The 14634-nt window shown below is 40.8% G+C and overlaps 1 protein-coding gene across 4 annotated transcripts in view; it reads left to right on the top strand.

Moving 5' to 3' along the window:
- SMG1 (SMG1 nonsense mediated mRNA decay associated PI3K related kinase) overlaps positions 1–14634 on the top strand; it is a 111566-nt gene that overhangs the window by 17504 nt on the left and 79428 nt on the right. For 2 of the 4 annotated variants that reach the window (XM_077986349.1, XM_015125715.3), the window contains exons 2-5: positions 8140–8303; positions 8880–9035; positions 12486–12622; positions 14240–14298. In XM_077986349.1, the coding sequence (XP_077842475.1) occupies positions 8140–8303; positions 8880–9035; positions 12486–12622; positions 14240–14298 (516 nt within the window). Of the gene's footprint in view, positions 1–1413; positions 1612–5007; positions 5066–8139; positions 8304–8879; positions 9036–12485; positions 12623–14239; positions 14299–14634 lie in introns of all 4 variants that reach the window. The other 2 variants (XM_077986351.1, XM_077986350.1) reach the window with 2 other exon arrangements.

Genomic DNA, 14634 nt, shown 5'->3' with positions numbered 1-14634 from the left:
ACTCTGTTGTCCAGGCTGGAGTGCAGTGGCGAGCTCTCAGCTCACTGCAACCTCCGCCTCTGGGTAAGCGATTCTTCTGCCTCAGCTTCCCGAGTAGCTGGGATTACAGACATGCATCACCATGCCTGGCTAATTTTTTTGTATTTTTAGTAGAGACTGCATTTCACCATCTTGGCCAGGCTGATCTTGAACTCCTGACCTAAGGTGATCTGCCTGCCTCGGGCTCCCAAACAGCTGGGATTACAGGTGTGATCCACTGTGCTTGGCCTATGTTTGGCATTTAACTGGTGGGGGAGGGATGCATAGCTTTGTAAATTTTCAGTCTTTTTGTCCTTCATCTATTAAAGAGGTCATAGAGTAAGATATTTCCATTCAATCTTGGCAATTTCCCAGGCCAAATGATATGTTTCTAGGGTACTTCCAGGACTTACTGACAAAACTTACTGACAGAAGGGGAAGATAAGCGATGCAAATGATAGCTGAAGCAGGGTCTCTCTCTCTCTTTTTTTTTGAGATGGAGTCCTGCTCTGTCACCGTCACAGGTGGGAATGCAGTGACGTGATCTCGGCTCACCATAACCTCCACCTCCTGAGTTCAAGTGATTCTCCTGCCTCAGCCTCCCAAGTAGCTGGGACTACAGGTGCCGCACCACCATGCACAGCTAATTTTTTGTGTATTTTTAGTAGAGACAGCGTTTCACCATGTTGGTCAGGCTGGTCTTGAACTCCTGACCTTACGATCCACCCACCTCGGCCTCCCAAAGTACTGGGAGTACAGGCGTGAGTCACCACGCCCGGCAAAACAGTCTCTTTTTAAGGTTGTAAGCTGGCTTGGGTTAGAAATAAAGGCAAAGAGCCACTCCATACCTGTAGTCCTAGCTACTGGGGAGGCTCAGACCAGAGAATCTCTTGAGCCCAGGAGTTCAGGGCTGCAGTGAGCTGTAATCACAGACTGCACTACAATGTGGGCAACATAGAGCGAGACCTAATTAAAAATAAATAAATAAATGCAAGGAGAAAGTCAAATGAACATGGTGCATTTAGGTGTACAATTAGTTGGCACAAACAATTTTTTTTTTTTTGAGACAGAGTTTCTCTCTTGTTGCCTAGGTTGGAGTGCAGTGACCCAGTCTCGGCTCACTGCAACCTCCGCCTCCTGAGTTCAAGTGCTTCTCCTGCTTCAGCCTCCCAAGTAGCTGGGATTACAGGTGTCTGCCACCATGCCCAGCTAATTTTTATGTTTTTAATAGAGACGGGATTTTGCCATATTGGCCAGGCTGATCTTGAACTCCTGATCTCAAGTGATGCGTCCGCCTCAGCCTCCCAAAGTGCTGGGATTACATGCATGAGCCACAATGTTGGCCAAGAATGTTTTAAAAACGAGTTTCATTCAGCTCACCTCATTCCTCTGCAGGGCACCGGTGTGCAGGGCAAAACTGCTCAACCCTACTCAGCAGCCCTGTGAAAGCTGCTGAAAGGATGAGCAGATTGAGGCCTGAACTTTATCTTGGATTTAGCAACCTGGAGGTCATAATGGATTTTGCCAAGAGTGATGGGGCAGAAGTTGGACCAGTGGCTTATGCCTGTAATCCCAACACTTTGGGAGGCTGAGGTGAGTGGATCACTTGAGCCCAGGAGTGCGAGACCAGCTTGGCAACATTTTGGGAATGTTGTAGAGAATGGGACAAAAAAAACCCCAAAAAACAAAAGTTAGCTGGGCATGGTGGAGTAAGCCTGTGGTCTCAGCTGCCCGGGAGGCTGAGGTGGGAGGTTTGCTTGAACTTGGATTGCGCCTCTGCACTCTAACCTGGGCAACAGAGTGAGACCCTGTTTCAAAACAAACAAACAGACAAGCAACTGTTTTTGAGCTACAGTATATTTAATGGTTTTAAATGTGAGTGCACAGTAAGAGGGAGTCCAGTCCATAAGATGACCCTTGCTTCTAATACTAGTTGCAAGTTTGGGGGTTCCCAAGATCACTGTGTTTTTTTTGTTTTATTTTGGTTTTTTTTTTTTTTTTTGAGACAGGACCTCTCTCTATCACCCAGGCGAGAGTGCAGAGGCTCACTGCAGCCCTGGACTCCTCCCTCCCAGGTTCAAGCAATCCTCCTAACTCAGCCACCTGAGTAGCTGGATCTACGGGCGCATACCACCTTGCCTGGCTAATTTATATATATATATATATATATATATTTTTTTTTTTTTTTTGAGACGGAGTCTTCGCTCTGTCGCCCAGGCTGGAGTGCAGTGGCGCAATCTCTGCTCACTGCAAGCTCCGCCTCCCGGGTTCACGCCATTCTCCTGCCTCAGCCTCCTGAGTAGCTGGGACTACAGGCGCCCGCCACCATGCCTGGCTAATTTTTTGTAGTTTTAGTAGAGACGGGGTTTCACCATGTTAGCCAGGATGGTCTCGATCTCCTGACCTCGTAATCCTCCCGTCTCGGCCTCCCAAAGTGCTGGAATTACAGGTGTGAGCCACCGCGCCCAGCCGTTTTTCTATATTTTTTAGAGACAGTATCGCCATATTGCCAGTCTGGTCTCAAACTCCTGAGCTCAAGCGATCTGCCTGCCTGGGCCTCCCAAAGTGCTGGGATTACAAGCTTGAGCCACTGTGCCTGGCCAAGACCACTCTTGGGTTGGATGATTTGCCAGGAGGACTCACGAGAACTCATTGAAAGCTCTCATACCCACGGTTAGAGTTTATTGCAGTTTAGGGATTCAGATTAGAATCAGCCAAGGGTAGAGGTGCATAGGGCAGAGTTCAGGAAAGTTCCAAATGTTAGAGCTTCGAATTGTCCTCCCCCTGTAGAGTTGTGAAAAATGATACCTTCCCGGTGGCACTGATGTGTGACAGTACTCGTGGATTATTGCCAACCAGGGAAACTCCCACCATTTTTTATGTCCAGAGTTTTTACTGGGGTTCCATGGTTGCATGCTCATGTGGCTAACCTTGGTCTCCAGCCCCACTGGAGGTCAAGCTGATCCATGGGACTCAAAGCTGCCACCATAAGCCACATTGTTAGACTCTGCTGTGGCCTGAAGCCCCCAGATGAACAAGGACACCTCCCTCCCACCACACCACCTCTCTTTTTTTTCGGGGGGAGGTAGTCTTTCTCTGTTGCCCAGGCTGGAGTGCAGTGGCATGATCTCAGCTCATTGAAACCTCAGTCTCCCGAGTAGCTGGGATTATTACAGGTGCCTGTCAACATGCCTGGCTAATTTTTATATTTTTAGTAGAGACAGGTTTCACCATGCTAGCCAGGCTGGTCTCAAAATCCTGACTTCAAGCGATCCTCCTGCCTTGGCCTCCCAAAGTGCTGGGATTACAGGTGTGAGCCACTGCTTCTGGCCAGGATGCTCTTATTAGGTACAACATTTCAGGAGTTCAGAGGTTACCTTCCAGAATCCACAGGTAAAAACCAGACCTCTCCTTGGTTAAGATAAAGTTCTTCACAATTTTATAATAGTTAAGTATATTTTATCAGTCTATATTGGCTGTTTAGTTGACAGACAATTAAAAATTGGTGACAGTCCAGATGTGGTCACTCACGCCTCTAATCCTAGCTAGCATTTTGGGAGGCTGAGGTGGGAGGATTGCTTCAGTCCAGGAATTTGAGAGCAGCCTGAGCAACATAATGAGACACCTGTCTCTACAAAAACGTAAAAATAAAAAATTAGCTAAGTGGAGTGGTGTGCACTTGTGGTCCCAGCTGTTTGAGAGGCTGAACCCATGAGTTCGAGGCTGCAGTGAGCTATGGTCATGCCAATGCACTCCAGCCTGGGTTACAGAGTGAGACCCTGTCTCAAAAAAGGAAACAAATCACCCATAAGTGGATAATTAAGATTTGGTTATTATAGACACTTAATACTTAGGTAGCTAAGCTAGTTTTACCAAGAAATTATATGGATTTAATATTTCAGTATTGCAAAACTGACGCATACTCATGATTTTGACATGGAATGGTTCTGTTTTGTTTTATTAAATTTGAACTTAAAGTTCTCTGTGAGAAGAGATTTGTATAATAAATTCCCTGAGCCTCTCAAATTAATGTTTTAGCATAGACTCATATTTAGAGCAGTGTTTCTAATGTAATGATACACACAAGGCCCAGGGTTCTTCATAGTTTCACCCTTTCTCTTACTTCTCATTAAAGCATGTTTGAATCCAGGTAAGAGGCATTACAGGGGATAACCCTGAATTTATTTTTGAAGGGTAAATCATTTTCAAGTGGTATTAACCATTAGTATGGAAAGCAGCATATCCTATAACTGCTCTGTGACAGTGAGACTATGTTTGCTACTTTAGAGAATAAGTACATTCCTACTTCATTGGCTTTAGTGCAAATCTCATTTCCTGGTTTATATCCATTACAAATTAGATCTCACCATGAGAGCAAAATCCCTTAATAAACCTAGGTAAAAGCAATTTGAACTAATATGATGCTTACTTCAGTGACACCACTAGGTGTGGTGTTTGCATCAAGTCATTTTGGGGTGCTTTATGGAAATACTTCCTAGTAGGGAATTCCCTGACTTCACACTTTCCAGAGATGACTCTCTCTTTTTCTCTCTAATACTTACAACAACTGGACCGCAAGGCTACATTTAGTCAGGAGATACTATCCCCAGCTCTTGGTGGATTGTTGATGTGAGGTCTGAGGATTCTGGTCGTTTGAAACGAATGGCCTCCTAGATTTATGGCATTTTTCTGTATATTGAGAATAGGTAATTAAAATAAGTGGTAACTATATTTGCATGTGATTTGTATGTTATAGTTAACATTTAAATTCTCTTATGTACTAAAATTTTTTTGGTTGCCACATTAAGCCTCTTTATCCTCTAAGGCACAGAGTAGCTTTCCACCTCAATTTTTGCTTTACTGTATGAACCCTAATGGGACCATAGTTCAACTAAAAGCACCTAACTCATGAATGATATTTGCTCCATGTTTGAACAACAAATGTTTTAACCCGCTGTCTTCACTAATATTGTAACTACTGTCTTACAGATTGACTTGATGCAAAACATCACAAAGGCTCCATATTATACAGTATGCGATTTTTGAGGTATGAGCTTTAGAAACTTACCTCTCATGTGGCATGTACATCAGGCTTTAACTTCAGTTTGATCGTTTTGGGGAAATTTATGCATTTCTTTTTTTCTCTCCATGATATTTTTAGAATATTAAAGGGGCTGTAGAGGTATTTTTGGATCCTTGCTAGGATTCTTAGACTTAATAGATAGATTTTCTTTTTTCACTAAATTGAGACACTAATTCTGGCAGATGATATCCCTTTCAGCTCTTCTAACTAACTAGCCTAACATTTATGTCTGCTTCTCGGAGTTCAAATCTGCAGTTTCTATTTTGTGGCTTTGATTGCCTCATTTTAAGTGCTCATTTCCGTTCTTTAACAGTTTTCTATTTATTGGACTGGGATGATCTTGTTGGTGCTAACAGCCTGACGTTGACATTTTTTGAAACCTAAGAAGTCAAGATTGTATAAAAATAGAAATTTTGTATAAATGCTAAACCATTTTGTGCTTTTAGGTTCAGAATGCTTACAACCTGAGTTCTGGTTGGAGATGTTTTGATTAATTTGTATTAAAATAATTTGGCAACTAGGGAGTTTTTAGGTATTTCTGAGACAGTGGCTCTATTCCAGTGAGTTTTTTTTTTTTTTTTTAAATATTTCTGAAAACACACTTTTTTTTTTTGGGAAAAAAATAATCTCAGTGTTCATAACTTATGGGATTTAGAAACCTTATTTCTAACCAATGGGGAAGCTGCCCCTGGTTTTTACAATTTAGTTTGAAATCAGATGCTTCATAGTTGGAAACAGATTTGTTGGTAGCAACAGATTACCTGATTTCTTAGTGAAGTATTTAAGTTGCTCTATATTGACTGTAAAAACTTGTTTTGATTATATTCATATACTCATGAACTGTTTGTACATTATCTTTTAGACTGGAAACTTTGAGTTTATTTTGTATTATAGTCATAATAACTTTTAACATACCCTGCAAACTAAGCATTTCTTTATTTAACATACCCTGCAAACTAAGCATTTCTTTAAAATTCATTATCTTATTTAAGCCTCACAACAACCTTGCATGTTAGATATGTATTATCCTCATTTTATGCAAGAGACAACCAAGGCTTGGAGATCAAGTAATTTGTGCAAAGGTACACATACTTTTCAGTGCTGGAGCTGGGATTTGAGCCCAGATCTTTTTTTAACTTGTATTCTCTGCTGCCTTATGTTACTACTGTGTCACCAGAAAATGATACAGATATTTAACTCTTAATAGTAAAGGTAGTATAGGAGATAAGTAAACATGATGAAAGCAGGAAGTGAAGGTATGTTTAAATATTGACAGACTTCAGTTATCTTTGTGTTTCCGAATTAGTCATGTGCTTATTTTATTCCTTCATCTAATAAGAGCTTACTGTGGCATACATATAAAGTTCAAACCCTGTCAGAAAAGGTTATAAGCTCTCTTATGTTTCAGTCTCCTTTCAGAAAGTAATGGTATGCTGTGATTTATATAGATGCAAGTTAAATGTGTTATTTTTAGATATATAAGGAATGTCTTTTCATTAGTTTAAAAAAGTTATGGTCCATTGAGTTATATTTTAGTGCTTGTAGACTTAATATACTCAGAAAATATTCTCATACATTTTTCTTGAAATTCCGTAGATTTTATTTTCCCTTATATTTGAAGTACTTAGCTTTATGAACAAGTGAACTCTGAATATTAGAAGATACTCCTTATGGAGCCTTAGTCATTTTAGTATGCTAGGTTATGAATTTCATGAAGTTTCAGATTGAGATTCTTTAGAATTCATGACTTGTACCAGTTAGATTTCCAAGTTTAATTGGACCTATTGTCTGCATTCTGTATTAACAGTGATTGCAGTAAGTGCAGATCAAGGTGTCCAACTGATTGAGCCCATGCAAAGTTTTATGTTTAGTATTTTTGGGAGCAAGGAAAGACTAATAAACTCTAAACAAAATATATACAGTATACAGACACTGCTGTTACTTTTACACCATAGAGGGAGGGGCAAAGCGTAGAGGAATAGGTTAGTTTCTGGCCTTGCCAGTGCCCTGAACTTGTTTCAAAGATTCAGGTTCTAAAAGGTTCAGAAAGCATTTGTAGTAAACATCATTTTCTTTCTTTTCTTTTTCTCAAAGTTGTTCCTCCCAGGAGAAAATCAGTAGGGGAAGAACTTACTTGGATTTTTCATGTGCTACAACAGATTATTTTGTTGTCTTCTTTCTTGATAGTTTATGATTAATGGCTGGAAGAATAACACTCATGAGAAGTCTTGTAGCTCAGCTCTGTTTTACTTATGAGGCAGTTGAAGCATAGAGCAGATACTTAGATGAGGACACGCTTTTACCCTTGACTGTACCCCCACTTGTTTCCTAATAAGCATCAGGTATTACTCTAAACAGTACCTAAATTTTAAATAGATTATGAACTACAACTTTCCAATATAGCTTTATTGGATTTCTGATACCTTTTATTTCCTTACAGTGTCTTCTTTTTTACTTTTTAAAATTTTGATTGCTATTCTTTGCAATTAAGGCATCTTCATTGGGGTCTTCAATACTACAGTACCTTAACATAATCAGTACTTAGAAAATAACTTGGTAAGACATTGCCCCTCCCTGACGTGCTGCCAGTGTTTTTTATTTTTATGACAGGAAAGACTGAAATTTTTTGACTGATTAACCCTCTCCGGGGGGAGAATTTAGAAAGAATTATTCTTATTATCAAGTCATGTGAGGAGAACTCTGGACCAGAGTGACCAATTGTCCCATTTTGCCTGGGACAGGAGACTTTCAATGCTAAAACCAGCAAAGTCACCCTAATCCCAGTAGTTATTCATACTTCTGAATGGGTCTTTAGAACAGTAGAAGAGACTGAAAAGTTGGCATTTCATCCTTTGAGAATCTCTTCCCAATGAAAGACTTGTTAGACAGCTGAGTGCTTACATGTAATATATAGTACATATTCTACTAAATATAGTAGTAATGGTTAAATGTAAAAGTTGGGAGAAGAGAGGCTTGTATAAAGAAATATTTATTTATGTTGTTTAAAGTTCTAATCTTATGCTTTTCTCTTTTTGTAGAACTGATAGTGCATCAGCCGACCCAGATAATTTAAAATATTCTTCATCCAGAGATAGAGGTAGTTCTTCCTCTTATGGACTGCAACCTTCAAATTCAGCTGTTGTGTCTCGGCAAAGGCACGATGATACCAGAGTCCACGCTGACATACAGAATGACGAAAAGGGTATATATATTTTCTTATTGCTGCAAGCATGTTTTTTGAACCTACCTATCTCACCTTCCTGCCTTCCTACACCCCCAACTTTCTCGCTTTCTTATAATACGTTTAAAATATAAATAACAAATGCAGTGTTATTTCTGAAAACTTCATAGGAAGTTTATCCACTTTATTATTTTTAAAATTTAAAATTTTTTCCATACGTAATTCATAAATGCAGTTTTCTTACAAAAAAGATACAATACTATTTTTGTTTTTGTTTTCAAAGATATTTAGCTAAGGTTGAAATTCCTCCCGGTTACTGTCTCTAAACCTCAAGAAAGTTTTTAAACAAAGTGTAAAATTTGATTTAATATAGTTTTCATTTCTCTGCTTATTTTCCAATGAAGGGATCAAAATAAAATTAACTTCTAAGGTGTATTAAAAGAAAGCAAAATGATTTTCAAGGCAGACAGTACAGGAAAAAGGTAGGAGAAGCAAAGGCTGGTTGAGCTGCAGATTGAACGGTAAGATCCTGAGCTATCAGGAAATTGACTGAAGCCAACAATCATATTTAAATAACGTAAACATTGCTGTTTGTAGGTGGCTACAGTGTCAATGGAGGATCTGGGGAAAATACTTATGGTCGGAAGTCGTTGGGGCAAGAGCTGAGGGTTAACAATGTGACCAGCCCTGAGTTCACCAGTGTTCAGCATGGCAGTCGTGCTTTAGCCACCAAAGACATGAGGAAATCACAGGGTAAGACTGGGAAGACGGGGACCAATCACATACACCTTCCAAAGATTTGTATCTCCTCTTATCCTGGATGTCTCTTACTAACGCCTTGCGCAGGCATGAGTTGATTAGTCTACTGTGCAGGTAAAAATTGTTTACATTCTTTTCCTGTGAACTGTTAATTTCCCACTAGAAAGGTTATAATGCATTTTAAAAGAGAATTCTCTTAAAACAAGATGAGAAGACTGGATAAGATCTTACAGAAAGGATTTACCCAATTATCATGGATTTTTAATGTATAGTGTATAGTAGGCTCTTACCACAGCAAGTCCTTGAACTCTTGGGCCTGTGGAGGATATAGATGTATATATAGAGTGGATACTTCTCTGTCTTTTTTTTTTCTCTCTTTTAAGTTCAGGGTACATGTGCAGGATGTACAGGTTTGTTACATAGGTAAATGTGTGCCATGGTGGTTTGCTGCACAGATCATCCCATCACCTAGGTATTAAGCCTGGCATCCATTAAGCTATTCTTCCTGATGTTCTCCCTTCCATTGTCCCCCAGAGTGGGTACTTCTCTGGTTTTTTTTGTTGTTGTTGTTTTCAGTGTATTTTTTTTTTCGAGACAGAGTCTTGCTCTGTTGCCCAGGCTGGAGTGCAGTGGTGCAATCTGCTCACTGCAACCTCTGCCTCCCAGGTTCAAGTGATTCTCGTGCCTCAGCCTCCCAAGTAGCTGGGATTATAGGTGCCTGCCACCACACCCAGCTAATTTTTGCATTTTTAGTGGAGACAGGGTTTCACTGTGTTGGCCAGGCTGGTCTTGAACTCCTGACCTCAAGTGATCTGCCCACCTCAGTCTCCCAAAGTGCTGGGATTACAGGCTTGAGCCACCAGCCCTGCCTAGAGTGGGCACTTTTCTAAAGTTAAATACACTGATACCATTTCTGCCTTATGACGTAGCCTCACTGTATAGGTGAGTGCCTTGAAAGTTCAGAGGATTAGAGGTAATGATCATTTTTTTCCTTAAAGAGAAATTTACCAGTAAAGCTGAGTATGAAATTCACATTTCTGATTTATGGGCTTTGTTAGATGTAATTACTTTTCAGACATTTAGTTTTTGACCTTTTTTTTTTTTTTTTTTTAAATACTATGTGTGTGCTACGTGTATCTTGGTGAAAACCTTTGTGCCTGTAGCTTTTATTGTTGGTATATAACTTTTAAAAAACTGATTTCTTTCTGTAAGTTTTCACAAGTGGAATGAATTCAAAGGCTATGCTGTTTATTAGAATAAAGTGTTTGAAGCCTTAGACTTATGATATTATAGGAGCTAAACAGCGACTCTAAAGCTAATTCAATACAATTCCTCTTCTTTAAAGGCTCAGGGTCATATAGTTTGCTAGTGACAGAATTGTAAGTAGAGCCTCATTTCCCTGCTGGTAAGTTGATGACATTTTTGGTATCTGTCATGTTGAAATACTCTGGGCTAGGGATTTGTAAAAATCCCATTCTTCTCTCAGACATTGTAGTTTCTTTCTTTTTTTTAACTTTTAAGTTCAGGATGCAAGTGCAGGTTTGTTACATAGGTAAACTTGTGTCATGAGGGTTTGTGGTATAGATTATTTTACCACCCAGATATTAAGTCTGGTACCCATTGGTTGTTTCTCTTGATCCTCTCCCTCCTCCCACCCCTCACCCTCCAAAAGGCTCCAGTGTGTGTTGTTCCCCTTGTAGTCATTTATTTATTTATGAGACGGAGTCTCGCCCTGTCACCCAGGCTGGAGTGCAGTGGCACAATCTCAGCTCACTGCAACTTCCACCTCCCGGGTTAAAGTGATTCTCCTGCCTCAGCCTCCCGAGTAGCTAGGATTACAGGAGTGCGTCACCATGCCCGGCTAATTTTTTGTATCTTTAGTAGAGACGAGGTTCCATCATGTTGGCCAGGCTGGTCTCAAACTGCTGACCTCGTGATCTGCCCTCCTTGGCCTCCCAAAGTGCTGGGATTACAGGTGTGAGCCACCATGCCCAGCCTTGTAGTTTCTTTTATTATCAATTTTTTCTTATACCTTAGAAATGAAACTGTCAGACCCTTTGTGATTTGTTGTTTACATATGTATTGGCTAATTATGATAAATAGCACAGTTGAAAACATATTGCAAAAATTTAGTTCTTTGTTTTGTTTTTTTGAGACAGAGTCTCGCTCTGTCACCCAGGCTGGAATGCACTAGTGTGATTTCACTGCAACCTTTGCTTCCCAGGCTAAAGTGATCCTCCCACCTCAGCCTCCCGAGTATCTGGGATTACAGATATGTGCCACTATGCCCAGCTAATTTTTGTGTTTTTCGTAGAGATGGGGTTTTACCATGTTGCCCAGGCTGGTCTCGAACTCCTGGGCTCAAGTGATCTGCCCACCTTGGCCTCCCAAAGTGCTAGGTAATTACAGGCAAGAGCCACCTTGCTCAGCAAAAATCTAGTTTTTAAAGGCATCTTTAATATACTAATAGTATTCACTATTGTTTGCTTGTTCTTGTGATTAAAAAATAAGGGGGGAAAAGTTGTGGTTTGCTACCTTTCTAGTGGAGGCGTACCTTGCATGTGGTAGATAACAATTAGACATTTGTTGAACTAAATATGTGATTATGGCTCCCCAAAACTTCATCCTAGGGAAATGATGATAATGCGAATAAGAGGCTTTCCTCCAGTGGGATACCTAGATGATAAGAAGAAGCCTATATCCTGGTTTTACTCGATTGAGACTTTATCCATACCCCTTGGAAGTTGTTTAATTTACCTCTACCCTGGCTCTTTACCTGCGTGTTGAAAACAGTTTGGAATGGACCCAAAGAAAGTTGTTACTAAGGCCTTTCTTTTTTCTCTGTCAACCAGTCCTCTGGAATGAGGTGTTCCGTTGGCCTAAGGTTATTCATTTCTCATTTCCTTCAGCAAATATTTTTTTGAGGATCTGTTATGTGCCAGGCACTCTGCCGGGGTTTGGAATATAGAGATGAACAAAAGAGTGATAGGAACTATATTCCCTGAGCTTTTATTGACCAGGGGACTGTGACTTTTGATGTAATTTTATTTTTGAGAGAGGGTCTTTCTCTGTCACCCAGGCTGGAGTGCAAATCTCTGCTTACTGCAACCTCCACCTCATGGGCTCATGTGATTCTCCTGCCTCAGCCTTCCGAATAGCTGGGACTACAGGTGCACACCACCTTGCCTGGCTAGTTTGTGTAATTTTTTGTGTGTCTGTGGAGACAGGGTTTCACCATGTTGCTCAGGCTGGTCTCAAACTCCTGGACTCAGGTGATGTACCCGCCTTCCAAAGTGCTGGGATTACAGGCGTGAGCCACCATAATAATTACTATTAAAATAATTTTTAATTTTAAAATAATTTTTAAATTTAAAAATTTTTAAATTTAAAAATTCCTTTGCTTATTTATACTCAGTAGACAACAGAATGTTTATATATTCACAGAGAGATCGATGTCTTATTCTGATGAGTCTCGACTGTCGAATCTTCTTCGGAGGATCACCCGGGAAGACGACAGAGACCGAAGACTGGCTACTGTAAAGCAGTTGAAAGAATTTATTCAGCAACCAGAAAATAAGCTGGTAAGTATAGTATGTTTGGAAATATGAGGATTTTTGTGTTTCCATAATAAAGTAGGTAATGCTACCTTGAGTAGTTTAAGAATGGGGAAAGCCTGGCCATGAGCGCTGTGGCTTGTGCCTGTAATCCCAGCCCTTTGGGAGGCCGAGGCGGGCAGATCACGAGGTCAGGAGATCGAGACCATCCTGGCTGACACGGTGAAACCCCGTCTCTACTAAAAAAAAAAAAAAAACAAAAAATTAGCTGGGCGTGGTGGCGGACGCCTGTAGTCCCAGCTACTCGGGAGGCTGAGGCAGGAGAATGACGTGAACCCTGCAGGCAGAGCTTGCATTGAGAGCCGAGATCACACCACTGCACTCCAGCCTGGGTGATAGAGCAAGACTCCGTCTCATTTAAAAAAAAAAAAAAAAAGAATGGGGAAAGCCTGTATTATGATGATCTAGAACTTAATGCTCTCTAATATGTAATTTATTTTTCTTCGTAAAGACAAGATCTTGCTCTGTTGCCCAGGCTGGAGTGCAGTGGCACAATCGTAACTCACTGCAGTCTCAGACTCCTGGATTCAAGCTATCCTCCCACTGTGGTCTCCTGAGTAGGGACTTTCAGGCATGTGCCACTACACCTGGCTGAGGTGAAAGAATCACTTGAGCTCAGGAATTCAGGGTTGCAGTGAGATAAGATCACACCTCTGCATGTCAACCTGGGCGACAGAGGGAGTTCTTGTCTCTTAAAACAGCAATAGAAACGTAACAAAGTATAGGAAGGGTTACAATTTTTTCTTCATTTTCTTTACTCCAATTAAGAACTTGATATGGGCCAGGTGTCATGGCTCATGCCTGTAATCCCAGCATTTTCAGAGGCCAAGGCAAGCGGATCACCTGAGGTCAGGAGTTCGACACCAGCCTGCCCAACATAGTGAAACCCTGTCTCTACTGAACATACAAAATTAGCTGGGCATGGTGGCACATGTCTATAATTCCAGTTACTTGGGAGGCTGAGGCAGGTGAATCGCTTGAACTCAGGAGACGGAGGTTGCAGTGAGCTGAGATCACGCCATTGCGCTCCAGCCTGGGCAACAAGAGTGAAACTCCATCTGAAAAAAAGAAAAATAACTTGAGCAGGAGAAAATTAATGAAAGTGGTCTAGTGAGGCAGATGACATTTGGCTCAAAGCAGGTTTCTCCTCCTTCCAAATTTTATTATGAGAAGTTTCAAATATATAGCAAGTTGAAAGAATTTGACATTGAATCTGTTAAACCCATTATCTAATTTTTGTTGTTAACATTTTACCCTAAATACTGCCTTGTTGCGTATCTCTCCATCTGTCCCTCCATCCATCAGTCAATTTTTCAAATGCATTTCAGAGTAAATAAAACAAGCTTTTTGAGTTTATTTTTTGGTTGATGATCACAGCTCTGTGTTTCCAGTGGAGGAATTTCTTTCATAGTGTGAAAGGAAACATGACATGCCTGATACATGCTCCTTGGAGACTGGGAATAATAAAGAAACTAAAGTACTGTTGAATTATAATTTGGAGTGGAAGACAAGTAAAAAAGTACACAATGCTGTTCTTAAAAGTATAGGAATTTGAAGTTTTTATAAATGTGTTTTCTTTTAAAGGTACTAGTAAAACAATTGGATAATATCTTGGCTGCTGTACATGATGTGCTTAATGAAAGGTAAGTAACTAATAATGGTTCAGTTTAAATGACTTTAAAATATGTTTTTAGAAATTATTTAAAAGGCCGGGCGCGGTGGCTCAAGCCTGTAATCCCAGCACTTTGGGAGGCCGAGACGGGCGGATCACGACGTCAGGAGTTCGAGACCATCCTGGCTAACACGGTGAAACCCCGTCTCTACTAAAAAATACAAAAAACTAGCCGGGCGAGGTGGTGGGCGCCTGTAGTCCCAGCTACTTGGGAGGCTGAGGCAGGAGAATGGCGTAAAAACCCGGGAGGCGGAGCTTGCAGTGAGCTGAGATCCGGCCACTGCACTCCAGCCTGGGCTACACAGCA

This window comes from Macaca mulatta, chromosome 20 (assembly GCF_049350105.2).
Source record: "Macaca mulatta isolate MMU2019108-1 chromosome 20, T2T-MMU8v2.0, whole genome shotgun sequence".
In the NCBI taxonomy this organism is placed as follows: Eukaryota; Metazoa; Chordata; class Mammalia; order Primates; family Cercopithecidae; genus Macaca; species Macaca mulatta.
Note: the sequence above shows the minus strand (reverse complement) of the source record. Positions and strands in the feature narration are given on the sequence as shown.